This window comes from Parasteatoda tepidariorum, chromosome 1 (assembly GCF_982258835.1).
Source record: "Parasteatoda tepidariorum strain Cologne lab strain chromosome 1, Ptep-v5.0, whole genome shotgun sequence".
Classification (NCBI taxonomy): domain Eukaryota; kingdom Metazoa; phylum Arthropoda; class Arachnida; order Araneae; family Theridiidae; genus Parasteatoda; species Parasteatoda tepidariorum.
The window spans coordinates 105,290,282-105,308,816 of record NC_141755.1 but is presented as its reverse complement, the minus strand read 5'-3'; the positions used below and the strand labels follow the sequence as shown (position 1 = coordinate 105,308,816).

Genomic DNA, 18,535 nt, shown 5'->3' with positions numbered 1-18,535 from the left:
AAATATTACATTGATATTTTTATTAAAACGTTGATAACATTCCATGAATAAATGCTTATTACATACACTTTTTCCTTGCTCAAATTTCTGGTGTTTTATCAATTATTTAAAGTGTTTTTGCACGTAACATTTTTGGATTTCCATTTCCAGTTTTTTTGGTTTTTATACCAAACTATATATTCAATATAGAGTTTTATAAAAATGAAACATTTATAAAAATACAGATTTCTCCTAAATAAGGTAGCAACAAAAGGGCTGAAACTAGTTATAAGAGATAATCTATGCTCGCAGAAAGTTTCTTAATTAGGATTTCGTGTTCTCATAAATTTTTTCATTTTATCTAAGTGCAGCGATTGGTTTGAAGAGTATTCTGGACAATTCCAGTGACTGATTTGGCCACCTAGACATGAATCCCATCAAATATTTATGAGATACAATCGAAAGGTCAGTTTGTGCAAAACAAAATCCACCACCCGCAATACTTTTGCAATTATGAACATTTATTGAGGCTGTGACTTATGACTACTTGTTAAGTCAATTGCCAAGTAGTTTCTGAAGATAGTAAAGCTAGAGGAGATCCGGCATGATATCCCAGGACTTTTGTCACCTCAGTGTATATTTTCTTTTAATTTAAAAATAAAACTAACACCTGTATTCCAAATGAAATGTTGGCACAAATATTGCATGCTCGATGTTTGCCAAATTAAATGCTTTAACTCTTCCAAAATTTGGCTCAAAAATGTAAAATTCCAGCCTCTACTCTATTTTTTCCTCCTCCAATTTCTCAATTTATCAAGCATTGTAACAACCCTGTTTTCTTTTAATGAATCATCAAAATATTCTAATAAACAGCTCTTTAGACTCTTGACTAAATTTTCTTAGTTTTTGTTTTTACTCCTGGTTTTAAAAAAATTAAGTTCTAATCAAAACTATCGTCAACTAGGAAAAAGTTAAAAGTGCCAACTTCGCAAATGAAATCCGTAATTCACCTTTAAACTCTCACGCACTTTTAATCTCTCACGTCTGGCTTCCAGAGAAATAATCATCTGCGATAGCTGTAAAATAAAACATGTGACAAAACAAAGATAGTAAATATATGACGTTCAAAGAGCTGGGCCATTTTACCATGATTATAAAAAACATATTTATTTTAACGAAGGTAAAAAGAAAAATTCTGTGCTAGACAGCTCTTTGAATGCGAATAAGAACTAGAAATCCTTATTGAAATCTAAATGTGATAACAGTTTTAACAAGAAGAAAATTTTTGTTTACTGAGATAAAAATGGTGTAAGAAATTTGGAGCAAAATATAAACTTCTACAAAATTTTGTCAATTGAAAGCAGGGTGCACAACCTATATGTGTGTGTGTGTGTATATATATATATATATATATATATATATATATATATATATATATATATATATATATATATATATATATATATATATATATATATATATATATATGGCCCACAGAGGTGTTTAATTTTTAATTAGGGGTGATGTGTGAGCCAAAGTCAAAATTCTGGAAAATTTCTTGAGTTTAAAAAAAAAAAAAAAAAAAAAAAAAAACAGTTTACATTGAAAAATTAGGAAAAAAATTTCAGAGTTTTTTTCCGTTTTCTCAATATTTCTCAGTTTACTTAAAATATAATTAAAATTTTACACATACCTATACCATTTACACATACCTATGATGACCTGGAGAAGTAATTAAAATTTACAAACATGTCTTTCTTTTTTGAGTTTAGGATTATAACAACTATTTACTGATAAAAAATTAATATTAATCATGAATATAAGCTTGTAAAGTATTTCTCCGGCTCTCCCTTTCAAACAAATAAAATAAACTGTGTTTTTAAGTTCCACCTTTGAAAATTTGATTTCCGGAAACTACTGTGATCAATGATTTTTTTAAACTTCTGAACCTTCGATCTCGGGAAACTTACGGATCACTGTTAACAAAAAATCCAGAAATCCGGATTTTTTCCAGAGCAAATCAGGCCTAAAAACAATAAAAATATAATGAAAAAACCAAATATTTTCCAGCCACATACGCACCTAACAAATTTCAGATGTAAATTAAACTTAACCTTGAATTGCATGCTTTTGCATTACAAACTAATTTTTCATCTCACTCCTCAAGGAAATGAAAATGAAATAAAATACATAAAAAATATTTACTGACAATTTGAAAAAAAAAAAAAAAAAAGTCGACTAATTTCAGTTTTAAAATAAACCTAATGTTCAAGTATAAATATTTAATTTTAAAAAAAAAGAAGAAATAAAAGCATATGTTTTTTCCTTTTTCTTCAAGACAGATATACTTAAAGATTTTTTTTTTAATTTTTAAGTAGATAAACAAAACCACAATGGCTCAGTGGTCAGAGGTGATTGGAGCACAAAGAAAAAAAAACTGTAAATTTAAAGTGAAAAATTTATATCAATTTATATACCATACATGTTTCATATTTAACATAATTTTTTGAACTAATTAAATTACCTACTATTGCAGAATATCACACCCTACGGTAACTAATTAAAGATAAAACTTATTTCTTACAAAAAGCTCGATATTGGATTCTTACAAAAAGCTCGATTGAATTGAGACATTGGGTTTTAAAAATCCTGTTCATATGAAACGTGATATTCAATTTAAAAAACGCAAAAATAAAAATTGCGATATTAAGTTTTTTAATTGCGTAAATACGAAACACTGTGCAAAACTTTCAGATCGCGTGAATACTAATCGCAAAGCGCAGTTTTTAAAAAAAGTTTAAATGTGAAAATTGATGTTTGATATTACAAACGCGTGAATATGAATCAGGGCATTGGATTTTAAACTTGGGTAAATATTGGGTTTCAAAAAAGTGTAAATATAAATCGCGATATTGGACTTTTAAATCATGTGAATAGGAATTGCAATGTATGATTTTTAAATCGCATGAATAAGAACTGTGAAATTAGAAGATACAGGCGCAGTTTCAAATATTCAAAATGGCGAAAATCCGTCAAACCAAAAGAATAAAATTGGCGGAAGAATGTATGTAAAAGTCTTGTTAACAGAATCTAGAAAAAGCTTCAAAATTTTGCTGGATTATAAGTTTCTGATTCGTGGAACTGCACGAACCCATGCTGTTGTAATGAGCAGAATTCTACGATATTCCTGTAAAAATCGCATGGCACACTTCTAGTTTTTAGACCCAGAAAAAAGATACGATACACAATGTACACAATGCTGAACAAATTGCTGCAATATTGCATAATTAATTATAAGGAGATAATATGATATCACAGAGGATATAAAAAATCAATCTGACATGAAAATTTTATCTTTTCTAAAAATTTCCACATTAACTTAAGGAAATAATTTATTTCATTTTAATAAAAAAAAATTTAATATTGAAAACTAATTACCCCAGCTGCTTTTTGTTCTATTTCAGAAATTTTAGCCTCAGCCTCTTTTATTTGCTCTTGTTTCTCACTTATCATTTTTTTGCAATCCTCAAAACTTTGTAAAAGATTCCCTTTCTCTTCTCCAGCTCTTGAAACAGCTTCCTAAAAAGAAAAAGCACAATTATACAATTCAAGGAGTTTCATAGATACGGTGTAAAATATTAAAAAAGAAAAAAACAGTTTTCTATGTTTTTTAATAATATATAAACTTAATATATAAATTATATCATAAAAGTAGCTTAAGAAAATTCAATACATTTTCAAGCCACATAAATATTTTCATTTCATAAATTTTGATAATTTTCCATAAAAGAAAAAAGTTGATTTTATTTATTCTACAATCTGCCTAGATACTTTAAAAATGTAAAATTTATAACAGATTATAAGTTCAGCACTAGTAAACAAAATATATCATATAAATAAAAAATATTCGTAAATAAAATGTTAATATGATCTTCATGTGAAGAGATGCTTCACTTTTCCATAATAATTAAAGGTAGGGGAGTGTCGGGTACCCCCGCCCACTGTCAATTTCATATGCATAGAATATTTTTTCAAGTCAATGGGCCATCAGACATTAATTGTTATATTAAAAAAAAGATTATTTTCAAAGTTTCAAGTATTTATGCAGCTGGTTGGTAACATGGTAAACAATAGTTTTGAAAATATGTTGAATACAGTAGTCATGAAATTAAGAAAACTCAGTTGAATTTTGTGATAAAAATGATAAATGAGGTTTATCTATTGTCAATACATTGGTCATTTTCATTTACACCTGAAAAAACAGTCAAAAATCATAATTTTTGTAACTGAGCTGGGCTACCCGACACATTTTGAAAAGAGCTGAAAAACATGTTTTTTTAAATTTCTATTTTTTTAAGATAAACTATTCTTTTTTGGTTTAATTCTTTTTGCAATATTTAATTAGATGATAAAACAATAGAAACATACAAAAATATTGATTATTTCTCAATATTATACAAAAATATAAGCAATACTCCTTAAGTGGGCGGGGCTACCTGACTCTCCCCTACATTAGTAAGCTATAATAAGAAATTGAATGTATTTTAATTTAAATATGAAGTTAAATTATCATATTAATTTATCTCCAATTGTTTGGAAGTAATGTTTCAATAACAATAATTTGCAATTATTTTGCTTTAGAAGTGAAATCTATTACTATAAATTCTGAAAAAACCCACTTTGAAAAAAAAAAATTTCTTCTTATAATTAGGTTTAATATTTCTTAATTTTATCTAATGTTCTAAATAATGTTTCAAGAAATTTGAAAACAATGAGAATTTTTTTTAAAAAATGTATTAAGGAATGATTACTTCATTTACCATTTTATAACTCTGTGAAATTTTTAACTGCGATAAAATAAATCTTTACAGATTGTAGAAAAAGATTCATAGAAAACTTGGAAACACTACATTGAGGATACAAGAGATGACTTATTACTGTACCTTCTAATATAATTAAAGTAACCCTTATCAAGCTTTTCTTTTTTATAAAGTCATGCAAAAGTTTGAAAAATTTTGAAACAAATAGGGTAGCATAAAGAAGATAGTTCAGGCATTGTTGCACAATTTTTAGATGTCTTATTTATTAGATCAAATGGAGTAAGATAATAATTAATATAGAAGAACAATCTAACGTCATTGCTTAGTTACACAATTCTGATTTTTAAATAATAACATACAGTTTTTCTTAAGATCTCTCTCTTACTTTGTGCAATTAAAAGATAATAAAAATAAATTTTAAATTAAAAAAAATAAATTTTTTGATCAGATAGAAATTAGCTACACTCCAAACATACATTTCTGTGCATATTAGTGAAACCTAGCATGCTTTCAACACACGTATGTCAATGCACATAAACTTTTTTTTCTCCAAATAATAATAATATTTTCTATACAAATTTGAGTTTGCTTACATAACAAAATTAACTATGTTACTTTGACACAGGGTTGGGTTTTTGACGTCAAAAAGTGGTTTTTGACATGACAAGGGTATAATACTGGTTTATACCGTCAAAAACCCGTCAAAAATGTCAAAAACTGAAGTTTGCCAAGAAAATATATAAACTTCAAAACTACCAACAGTTGCCATGCATTATATTGAAATTTAATTATACTATAGGTAATGAGCAGGTTTTAAAATATTTTTTAATTAAAATTAAGGTAAAATAACAGATTTAAAATCTCAGAAATTTATATTCAAATGCATGTGCAGAAAAATTTTGCACAAAAATTGTTTAAATATTTATATTTAAAAAAAAAAAATTTTTTCTTTTTGATACTTAAGAAAATTAAAAGTTTATTACTATGCATTTTTGACATATAAGGAACATATAACTAATATTTATAAGGAACTTACAAGTTATGTGGTATAAATACAAACTTGATACAAGTGTATAAAAAAAAATTTTAATGTTATACCGAATATCTTTAGTATCCAGTATGTTAATTTGAATTTAAAAGTACTTATATTTATGAATAATGATAAATATAATTCATATTGTTTATTATATTTATTTATAATTATTACACTTATCATTTTAAAACAATTTTTATCTCTTAATTTTTTTTTCTCCACTTGTATTAAGAATACAAATAATGCATATCTTGAAAGCAAGAAGTAATTATTCAACAGCTGAATATTTAGATATTCAACAAAACTATATCGTATTCAGCAAAATGAAATTCACAAGTATTTGGATAAACTAAATTTTCAGCATAGTAAATGAATAGGCTGAATATACTGTAAGAATATTAAAAAGATTTTTCTTTAAAAGAAGATGTCTAATGTACAAAACTGCTAATGTTTATCTTTAAAAATGTCTAATTTTTAGTATAATTTATACTATATACTAAATTTGGTTATAAATAAATTTCTTAATAATATCACTGCAGATTTTCAATAACACATGAAAATGAATACATAATATTACAAAAGATGTGAGTTTTAATAACACATGAAAATGAATACATAATATTACAAAAGATGTGAGTTTTCAAAAGTACAAGACTTTGGTTACTATTCAAAATATAAGTGTTTCTTCAAAATTTTAAATTTTTTTTTTTGAACATATTTAGAAACACTATCCTTTAAAAAATATATAAATTTTATGTATTAATTAAATTTCACATATGAATATAGGTTTTTGACATTTTCGACATTTTTGACAGTGAGGTTTTTGACGTGACGGTTTAAACCATGGTTCAAACTGTCAAAAACCGGCCAACCCTGCTTTGACACATAATTTTTAATAAAATAACAGGAGCATATTTAAAGTAAAATAACTACAAAAATATATTTAACAAAATAAAGATAAAATACTCTCATTCATTCAGATTAAAAAAATTTATAAAATACCTGATAAATTTAGAAAAAAGAGCGGCATAAAATTTGTATTCATAGTGGCATAAATTCATTAAAAGATAATAAAAATAAATTGTAAATTAAAAGAAAATAAATTTTTTGATCAGATAGAAATCAACTAATTTACTTAACAAAAAATATGTTTCATACTTCAGTTCTAGTGAAGTCCCAAGCAATATAAATTCTAGATAAATGTTCAAGATCCCTCACAACTCTCGTATATTCAGTGTATTCCTTTCTTTCTTCTTTTAATTTCTCCATTTGAGGACAAATATGCTCAGTCAGCATCTAAAAGGAAGATTATATATAATTCCATATTTTCAATTCCAATATAATTCAAATAATATGGAAAATTCGAATCGTGCATTTAAATATTTATTTTTAAAGCAATAATTCTATCGAATTTTTGGAAATTATTGCTATTGATTTCTCCATAGTTTTTAAATGTGATAATTTTTTTTTATCAGATATTATTAATTACAACAATCTAATCTCGAAAAGAAACACGCGTTTGAGGAGTTTGATTTACGGGATTTGATCACAGGTATTTTTTTTTGGCAAATTACTACTACGGATTTCATTACATTTAATCACTTTTTTTATTGTGATGATTAATTACAAATTCCGAAGAAGTAAATTATATTTTTGGCTTTCCCCCCAACAAAATGCGAGAATATCACCCACAATACTAGAATAAAAAATTATTACAAGTTCAATTAAGAAAATTATATTTCTTTTCGGAAACACAGAGTATTTGTTATTTTAGATTAGCATCGAGAGATATTAGTGCTAGAGAGTGTAGTCGCAGATAGCTCAAAAAAATTCTGCCAAAGGGGCAGTCCCATCCTTTTCCTTTGGCAAAAAAACAAAAAAGAGAGAGCAAAGGTAGGCACCTTTGTACCAAGCCAGCTTTTTCTAATATTCTTGAATAATTCAAAGCCCCTACTCTTTTTCCTATCATTCTTTTACTTGCCTTCTTTTAGATTCCCTTGTCTCTCCTACTCATGTTTCTTTTTACGTTTCACACGAGGCCATTAATTTCATTTTAACCTAAACACAATTATGATTTTAAAAAAATGCCTACATGCAAAAGCAAGTTATGGAAAGGACATTTAGTCGGTGTTAAACATTTGATCAATTTGGTGTTCAGTAAAATATGGTAGTTGCAATGTGATAAGACATTGCATAACAGCTACATTGTCTTACGAGACAATCTGGCGCCTATCAATCAAAAGTTGGATGTGATTCCAGCCACCAATGGGTGTTGAATTAGGGCCAATCAATTTGGTGTGTTAGTTCAGTAAAATATGGTAGTTGCAATGTGATAAGACATTGCATAACAGCTGCATTGTCTTACTAGACAATATGGCGCCCATCAATTAAAAGTTGGATGTGAGTCCAGCCACCAATGGGTGTTGAACCAGGGCCTAATTAAGGATTATTATCGTTCATTGGTACTTTAACAAAAATTAACACAATGAAAATGGTACTTTCACAAAAACTTCACAGTAGAATCAGTTCTTTCAAAAAAATTGTAATCATCCTAGCAAAATCAACTACCTTGCAAAAAGAATAAAAAATGGCATCTGTAAATTTCTATTTAACCAGTGGCACTTATGCAGAAAAATAATTTCATACACCTGCATATTTTGTTAGTCTCATGAACACATACAAGTTTAATAAACTTAAATTTATTGTAAATATACACTACCGGTCAAAAGTTTGCGAATATTTTGAAATCTACAAAAAAAAGGTCTAAATTCAAATGATCATAGAACTGCGAAAAATCATTAAAATTTGATATGTTCTAAAGTGAACCCTCTACAGTTAGTTACATATGATCAAATTGCAATACTTTGTTTTTTGCGAACTGAATCCAGCTTTTCATCATGGGTTGTTTTTTATGGTGAAAAAAGTTGTTAAGTTTGAACACTTGCCAAAAATTTTTTTTATACTTTCTGTTAATAGAAAATAGTTATTTGAACCGTTCTATGTAAGCCCTCAAAATTTCAGATCGGTTTGATTTTTTTTTTTTTTTTTTTTTTTTTTGACAAAGTTATAGAATTTTGAAAAACATGTACTTTTCTCGATTTTTGAGCATTCCACATATGCGACCTTTTGGTCTATACATCTTCTACCAAAGAATTTTTTAATTCTAATGTTTTCTATATTTTCAAATGATTAATATCAATTATAAAACAAATATTCTTATTCATTACTGTAATTATTGTTATTACAAAGAATTTATTATGAATATAATTAAAACAGTATCTCATAGATGTCACATTTCATCGAAAATTTGTTTGTTCTTTCAAACGATGCTCTGATATTTCGAATCGAAATCAGTTATGGGACATTTTACAACAGGAATGGAACTCTATATCAGTTGAAGTGATTTGTTAGAACGAATGCCACGCATATGTAAAGCTACAATAAAAGCAAAAGGTGGATGGTTCGAGGAATCTAAGATTTAAATGTTAATTTATTTAATTAAAAAATACGAATAAGAATATGTTAAATATTTGACCTGTTGTAAATAAAATAGTTTAGTAAAAATGCACATTTTTCATACTATTGTTATTATTTTTTAAGAATTATTTATGTAATTATTGTTATAACTTTTTATTTTAATTTAATGTAAATTAAAAATATCACAACAAAACTAATACACATAAGCAATATATATAAACAATAATAATTACAATAATGAATAAGAATATTTGTTTTATAATAAATATTAATTACCGTATATTCCGGCGCATAACGCGCACCCTTAATTTCTAAAAATTTTTTTTTTTCATTTTAAGATATACTCTTCGTATAACGCGCACAAAAATTTGGATTGTACATGTGCAATATCTCGTCCTTCAAAATCGTAAATAAAAAGTTTTTTTTCCCTATCTTTTGCAAAATTAAAAGAACTGAATTCGACATGTATGTGAGGGTAGAGTTGAAAGAGTAATAATGTGATTCTGAGAAAAGAGATTGTTGTATTCAGCAGTGCAGAATGTTGTTCCCCACATTCCTGAAGTAAGGGGAGGAGGGTTATTTAATGTTATTTCTTTAAAATAAAAGTATTGTTCTATATTTAAATTTTTTTGATCTATAATTTTTTATGTTCGGCGTATACCGCGCACCCGTAAATTCCAATGTTATTTTTTGTATTAAAAGTGCGCGTTATACGCCGGAATATACGGTATTTGAAAATGTAGAAAACATTAAAATTAAAAAGTTCTTTGGTAGAAGATGTATAGACCAAAGACTGCATATGTGGAATGCTCAAAAATCGAAAAAAGTACACACGTTTTTCAAAATTCTATAACTACGTCCAAAAAAATCGAATCGATCTGAAATTGTGAGGGCTTATATATAACAGTTCAAATAACTATTTTTTATTAACAGAAAGTATAAAAAATTTTTTTTGCAAGTTTGGCAAGTGTTCAAACTTAACAAATTTTTTCACCATAAAAACAATCCGTGATGAAAAGCTGAATTCAGTTCGCAAAAAAAACAAAGTATTGCAATTCGATCATATGTAACTAACTGTAGAGAGTTCACTTTAGAACACATCAAATTTTCACACAATTTTTCGCAGTTCTATGAACATTTGAATTTAGACCTTTTTTTTGTAGATTTCAAAATTTTCCCAAACTTTTGACCGGTAGTGTAGACGTGTATTAATTCAAAATAGTAGGTGTCGTGTTAAATAAGAATATGTATAGTGCTATGAAGAGTTGTAAATAAGCATTTTAATAGTTTTTTATCAGTAAAGAAAATAATTCCTTCAAAATATTTTTTTTTCCTTTTCTATACTTGCGAACATATTTTTTCACAGAAAATTATAATATGCTAAAATTTTTCCCAAAATAAAATTTTTCTAAAGTTTTTGCCAAAAAATAAGTATTAAGCTAAAAACTCTCTCTCCACACCAGCTTTTCAATAATGGATTAAATCATTAAAATGCTGCAATGTTCTTCGTTTGCCCTAGCAGAGAAAACAATTTCAAGGCAGATTTAAATTACCGTGTTGATTTCTCGAAGTCTTGAATCTTTCTTTTCCAAATTTTTAAGAGCACTTTCTTTTTTATCTTCATACATTCTTGTTCCAGCAGCTTCCTCAATCATGGACAAAATCTATGAAATTTAATCAGAGTCAATTGAATTATAAATGTTAGGCATGTTTACAATTATATTTTAGAAAAAAAAATATTAAAGTTAACTGTGATGTAAAAACAAATGAAATTTTTAAAAGTATGGAAGAAAATATTAAAAAATTTTTAATTCAAAAAATTAACTGCTACTAAAAAAAAAGCCAGTTTTTCAAAAATTGAAATTTTTAAACTATTAAAAAACTTGTTACATTATTAGAACAAAATATTTTTATTTAAGTAATGTAGGTACATTTTTATTATTATGTGGCTTTCTTCAAAAATAAAGAAACATTTTCCTAACCTTTTTAAGTAGATTTTAAAACAAAAATTAATTATTATAAAGTTTATAACTATTAAAATTTAGGAATTGAGTTTTTTAATGAATAATGCAGACTAAATGTTTACTAATCTGAAATAATTCTGTTATTTGTTAATAAATATAAAAAAATATATTAAATATTAACTTAAACTTGAATGGTGCGTTTGATAACCAAATTCAGACTACGGGAAATTTTAATAACAGCTTTCTTATGTAATAAATGAAACAAGAAGTTGAAAGCATGTGTTTTGGAACACATAAGTTTTTGAATTTTCAGTTAAAAAGTGGCGACCAACAAATTTTTTATCGCTATTTTTTATTAAAATAAGTAGCCAGTGACGACCGTTAATCCTGCCCTTTAACTGCCAAAGTATGTTAAAAATAAAGATTTAAATCATTTTTCTTCATTATTATCATTAATACAATATAAGGTCAATTACACGAATCTCTGGCTTCTGAAAATGTCTTATATTAGAAAAATGTTGCTCTATGTTGAAGTTATGTGAAATTATTTCCAATCAAGCAAATATTTATAAGTTTCTTACCTCAAGTGGCTTCATATTCAGTACTTTTGTTATACGTCCTTGCATGATAAGGAAGTGAGGATTATTCACATTGAGTTGTACAGATTGGAATAAGTCGTGAACACGGTTATTGTTTGCATTTGAACGATTAATGGCATATTTGGATTTCCCTCCTGTGATTACCTACAATGAAAATGTATATTGCAGAAAGTACAAACTTAGGAAGTAATTAAGAAAAATAAAATAGATTTTAAAAATATACAGTGTCATCATATCATTAATATGTAGACCCAATAAGTCAAGGTTAGAGGGGGGGAAAGGGATTTTATTAGGTTTATGATGAAAAACCCAGGCTCTTTCAGTTTTTTTTTTCCAGCAATATTTCATAATTTCATTCCTGAGTGCTAAATGGGATATCAAGATTTGCTTCTAAAATTTAAATGTTGGGTAACTATTTATTACTTATTTTGGTGCAATGTAATATTTTTATGGGGGAATCTTTAGATTGTCAGGTTATTATTTTTATCTCATTTAATTTTTAATGTAAAAATTATCTCCTAATGAGAAAAAAAAATTTCTTGATAAGAAAAACAAAAAACTTTCTTTAATGAAATCTTAAAATTCAAATGTCTAGGTCTGGTTGTATCTGACAACTATGATTCACTTGGGTTCAAGTACTTTAGAGGCACTAAGCACAAGCCCAAAGGACTTCATATTATTATCCACTAAATCAGCAGAATATCAAAAGCATTAGCCAAATTTCAGAAGTCTTAACCAAAGGCAAATTTTAACTATTTTTTATGATTTATTTTTTCCCATAGAAAACTGTAAATCGAAAAACAAATTAACTACAAAGTGAATTATTTGAGGATACTTATGTAACGTGATCTGTAGCAGAATAATCGCAAAGTCTTGGCAACTTTCTGGCTTCAGCCCAAGAGAAAACCTAAAAAAACATCACAGAAAGGGACCAACTGCAAAGATACAACTCGTAGTCCCCCCCCCCCCCGGGCAAACATTTATATCAGGGGTCTGTCCAAACATTTTGTAAAAGGTCCGTTTTTGTAAAATTGTGAAAAAAAATTACTCGTAATTTGTGAATATAAAATAACGTTAAGTCACATTCTTTCAACAAGGGTCCGCTTTTGTGAATTTGTAAAAAATGGGTCCGCTATTGCAAAAAAAAATTTTCAAGGAGTTTTTAAATTTTAAAGACAAACAAGATTATGCTCAACACTGTAAAATTATATTTAAAAAATTTACATTTTCAAAAATAAATAGCAATTGCTGCTGCTAAATTAGAGATGCAACACACAAATATTTGGTATTCAGCCTATACTGCTGAACACAGAATATTCATTTCGGACGAATAAAGGAAGAGGAGTCCGCCGAAGACAAAATTTAATTCGTTTACATCTGTCTTTATCCTACCCCCTTCCTAAGAAGGGTTTATTCGATTAACAAAACAATAATGAAGATAAACAAATTTGTGAAGGGTCCGGTTAAAAGATAAATTATTTTGTGAAGGGTCCGTTTTTAAGTTAAAATGTTTTGTGAAGGTTCCGTTTTTATGAAAAGATACTTTGTATATGTTGTTTTTTTTTAAAAAAAAATTGCAAGTTTATTGGCATCTTCACGACTACAGTTGGCGCAACAGACCAAGATACGGAAAGATACTTTTTTTTTTCTAATCTGGCGACTGCTAATCTGGCCTTTCACATACCAACTACAGTCATGCATTAAAAGGGGGGAACTACAATAACCAAGGTGCTAAATTAGGGGAGCACAACCTTTTTGAGTGAAGGCAGGGGTCTGTCTAGGTTTTTCTGAGAGGTACCTATTTTGTGAAAATTTAGACATAATTTGTGAAAAATTAAAAATTATATTAAAAAATCAACACAAAAATATGGATTTATCGTTTCTTAAGGGATACAAAAATAAAATTTTAAGAAAAAGTATTTTGTGAAACTACCGTTTTTCCTAAAATTGAATTTGTGAAACTACCGTTTTTCCTAAAGTTGAATTTGTGAAGGTACCGCTAAACGGTAGTAAATTCGGCTTGGACAGACCCCTGGAAGGGCCACTTGCACAGCAGGTTGGCTAACGAAGGGCCGCACATGTATTGAGACATGTTAATGACAAATGTAGTAATGTTTATTTAACATTAGCGTTCTATTTTTTTTATCAATAAACTTTCTAATATATTTGTAAAAAATTAAAGGTGTTCATTTTTAGAATTCATTCAAAAATAAAGAAACTTATACTTTTTTTTTACAAAAAAAATTGCTATTTTTATCATATGAACAATAGATTTATCAAAATAAATAAACTTTGAAGAAATAAATGAAAGTAAGAAAGTAAGTTTCCCTATTTTTTTTTTAAAAAAAGAACTCATACTTTCAGGAACATATTTATTGGCAACAAGTACAGCAATGTCTCAGCTATTTTCCAACATAGCCACCACCAGAATTGAGACACTTGTCGTATCGTGGGATCAATTTTTGTATTCCTCTGTCGTAGAACTCTGCCGCCTGTAAATGGAACCAGCGTGTGACAACTCTTCGTCGTTGCCAAAACGCTCACCGGAGGACAGGAATTTCTTGAGGTGCAAGAAAACATGAAAATCGCTGGGAGCAAGATCAGGGCTGTAGGGTGGATGATCAAACAACTCCGAGCCAAATTTCGTCAAAACAGCTGCTGTGCGTCGAGCTGTATGTGAAAGAGCATTGTCATGGAGGAGCACAACACCTGCAGTAAGCATTCCACACCTCTTGTTTTGAATGGCACGTCGCAATTTCCGCAGTGTTTCACAGTAACTGTTGGCGCTTACTGTTTCACAACTTGGTTCCATTCACAGGCGGCAGAGTTCTACGACAGAGGGATACAAAAGTTGAACCCATGATACGACAAGTGTCTCAATTCTATGTTGCTATGTTGAAAAATAGCTGAAACATTGCTGTACTTATTGGCCAAAAATATGTTCCTGAAAGTATGAGTTCTTTTTTTTTTAAAAATAGGGAAACTTACTTTCTGGATACGCCTCGTAAATTCTAATAAATAAAAAAAAACTGCAATGCCCACAGAATGAAAGTAGGAAAAAATTTTGTCATAATCAAGTAATATAAATTCAAATTAAATATTTTAATTGAAGAAAATTTATAGGTTTTTAACAAAAGCCTAAAATAAAAACAAAACAGTGAGAGTATAGGAAAATAAAATTCAATGCTTATTTTGTAATGTACTTTATTATTTCATTTTATTAATTATTAGATTTTTTTATATCGTAAAAAAATTTTTTTTATGGAAAAAGATCACTTTAGCAACAAAAAATTGAAATCTTAACTAAAAACAGTGAGCAGTTTAAAAATTCACGTTTTCCGCCATTTTATGAATTTCTCAAGTTGCAATAACATTGCATTTAAATTAGGGATGTAACGAGTATTTGGCCCTTCTGTGGAAAATTCAGTTGGTTGAATGATCAGTCAAATATTCAGCAGAATATTTTTTAGAAATGTATTTTTCTAAGTTCTTTTTATTTTTGAATTTTTATAGATATTACTTTTTTTAAAAAATTATAATCAGACAAGTCAATTTTGTCATTTTTTCGATACTTTGAGAATTGAGAAGGATTTTTTCCCCATTTTTTGCTGTTTTTATTATAACCCAGCATTTCAACAGAACTTATTTATTATCACTCTTTCCCTATACTGTAATATAAATAACCAGTAACATAGAAAAGTGTGATTTTCAGTATTAAAGTTTTGTTTATGGAACTAAAAAAAATTTGTTTTTTCTGTTTTTCCTTTTTAGGCATTTTTATTATGACTCAGCCTTTTTTTGAAACATAAAGTTGCTAATAAAATTTATTTTATAGCAATTTTTTTTCTTCTAAAATTATAGCAATAAGAAAAATTTAAATTGCGATTTTCAGCATTAGATTTTCATTTAAAAAATTAAGAACGTTTTTTCTAACTTTTTATTTTTTTTAAATAAAAAAAAACTTTTTTTAGACGTTTTTATTATAACGCAGTAATTTTTAATAGCATTTCTGTTGACTTAATTCTTTTTTCTTGGCTTTTTCTGGTAATTGGAAAACTGAGATGTTCAGCTTTAAAATTTTCTTTCAAAAATTAAGATTGATTTTTATGTTCTCTGTTTCGCTTTTTCACATTTTCAAAAACGTTCTTGATTGGCCTTATTTTTTAGAGTTAATTTATGAATACGTTTTTCCAGGAAATATTATTCTGAGCATTCAAATTTCAGTTTCAGTGTTGCTATGCTGCTAAAAGATTTTGCTATTTGGCCCCAAGTGTACGGCGTTCAGTCGATTTTTCTTCTTCTTTTTTTTTTTTAAACGAATATTTGGTTTTGACCAAATCACAATTCATTACCACATTCGACCAAATCATATTCGTTGCGGGAAAAAAACGAAGGAAAAATAACAAGGATTTACGATAAAACTGCACCGAAATACCGTATCAAAAAGTGATTATTTAATTGCGCGATTAACAATCACGTGTCGTAATAACATCATAGTTAAATAACGGGATCGTCAAAATCATGTGGAAAAAGTATAGAAATAATTGGGTGAAGAAATTACTTATATTTTTGCTGAACTCAGCACGAATAAAGCTTGTCAAATGCACGATTTAAAATTTTCATGTCGTAATAGAATAATTGGAATTTTCTATGATACGTGGGAACGCATAGCAATAATTGCCGAAGAAAATTGTTGAAAAAAAGAAAGAATTGCAACAAAAAAAAGATAAAAAAATCACTTAGATTTAAGATGAAATCGTCACAAATAAAGTGCACCAAAAAGTGATTATTTAAATGGGCGATCTGAAACTCGCGTTGTAATAAAAATTCGGGATTTCCGAAATCACGAAGAAAAGCGGAAATAACTGTTTAAAAAATTAGCGCTGGGCCCTAATCCGGTAGGGCGCTGGGCCCATATCCAAGAGGTCGTGGGTTCGATCCTCGCCGGCCGAAGACTCCCCGTGTAGTAAATGGTGACTGATGCACGTTAAATCTGTCGAGTCTCAAAGTCCTCCATGTTCCCACAACAAATCAATACCTCTGGGGGTACTGATCCAGGAGTTTCCTTGTCTTCTGGATTGGTTCAAAATTACAAGGCTACGGAGTTAAACGTAAGTAGTCGTAAACCCATGAAATTGGGTCGGCTGTTCAACGACGGTTATAAAATAAAAAAATATTTACGATAAAATCGGCTTAAAGAAAGCGCGCTAAACGTACATTTACTGAAGAATCTGTTATAATTGATTGTGCCAAAATGTGATGACTTAAAAGTGCGATTAAAAATTGCCATTTTTTAAACTTCTTTTATTGTGTTTAGAAGTTCTTGCGGGCCGCACTTCAGTAGTCGAAGGGCCGCATTTGGCCCGCGGGCCGCAGGTTGTGCACCCCTATGCTAAATAGATTTTAAACTTGCACATTTAAAGGGGAAAAAATGGGCCAGGGATAGCTACGAGTTATACCTTTCGAGTCGGTACCTTTCTGTGATAGTTTTTTTAGTTTCTCGCTGACCACTAGTTGCCAAAACTTGTGATTATTCTGCCACAGATCATGATACGGAAATCTCCGGAGTCTTTTATTTCGTTGATGTATTTTCCTTAGTTTTTAGTCGGCCACTGCCTAAAAGTCACCACTAATTGGCGATTATTTAAGCTTGCATCACGATATGAAAATCGTTTTGGGCCACTGCAAGGAAATCCATAAAATTCAGCGATTATTTTTGCGTAGATACTGATATTGAAACCTTCCTCCGAAAACTAGTGAATGAGTAAACTTACCGTTCTGGTGACTTCAATTTCTGAACAGTTATCATATCCAATTGGACTTGAGGGCTTATCGGAATTATCAAATGTTATGGTTACTGTTGCTTTGTTGATTCCGGCTTGTCCATTTTTATAAACAAGCTCGTTTAAATTGGTGGCACGAACCTGTTCAAAAAAACATAAATTAAAGAAACACGTCATGTACGAAATTGAAAATTATTCCTAGCATAAAAACTAATAATATTAAAATAATTTACTTGTTGCAAATTTTGTATGCCTAAAACGAAGCATATCGAATCCAAAATATTGGATTTTCCACTTCCATTTAGTCCAGTAATAGCATTAAATTGAGGATCAAATCCTTTTATTTCCACCTTCGAACCATATGATTTAAATCCTTCAAGGGTAATACTTTTTATATACATCTTGATTTAACTGATATCGAAAGATTAAAATAAGGAATATATGAATAACATAATATTTCTCTTGTAACGGGAATCCAAATTCAAAATAAAGACAATAAAAACATCAAAGAACCGCGAAAAACTAAATATCAAACTTGATTCGTTATTTAACAACGAATCCGTAGACTTTGTGGGACAAGTGGAGTCCTGTCAATAAACGTCATTGGTCACGTGAGTCAAATCTCAGTTTGGCCCAAGTTTCGAAATCTTTTAAGTTTTCTGAAATGTGCTAAATGCTGGCAAAAAAATTTATTATTTTATCTCTTTCATGCTTTTGTTGTTGTTGTTGTTGTTAATTTACGTCGCACTAGAGCTGCACAATGGGCTATTGGCGACGGTCTGGGAAACATCGCAGAGGATGATCCGAAGACATGCCATCACAATTTTGATCCTCTGCGGAGGGGATGGCACCCCCGCTTCGGTAGCCCGACGACCTGCGC

At 28.7% G+C, this 18,535-nt stretch overlaps 1 protein-coding gene across 2 annotated transcripts in view; it reads right to left on the bottom strand.

Moving 5' to 3' along the window:
• The window catches only part of SMC2 (structural maintenance of chromosomes 2), an 87,873-nt gene extending 69,634 nt beyond the window's left edge, over window positions 1–18,239 (bottom strand). For both annotated transcript variants that reach the window (XM_087150156.1, XM_087150167.1), the window contains exons 1-6: window positions 17,889–18,239; window positions 17,647–17,796; window positions 11,855–12,016; window positions 10,863–10,973; window positions 6,991–7,128; window positions 3,418–3,558 (exon numbers count right to left, since the gene is read on the bottom strand). In XM_087150156.1, the coding sequence (XP_087006282.1) occupies window positions 3,418–3,558; window positions 6,991–7,128; window positions 10,863–10,973; window positions 11,855–12,016; window positions 17,647–17,796; window positions 17,889–18,056 (870 nt within the window). In that variant the 5' untranslated portion in view covers window positions 18,057–18,239. The remainder of the gene's footprint in view (window positions 1–3,417; window positions 3,559–6,990; window positions 7,129–10,862; window positions 10,974–11,854; window positions 12,017–17,646; window positions 17,797–17,888) is intronic.
• Window positions 18,240–18,535: the final 296 nt, after the last annotated feature.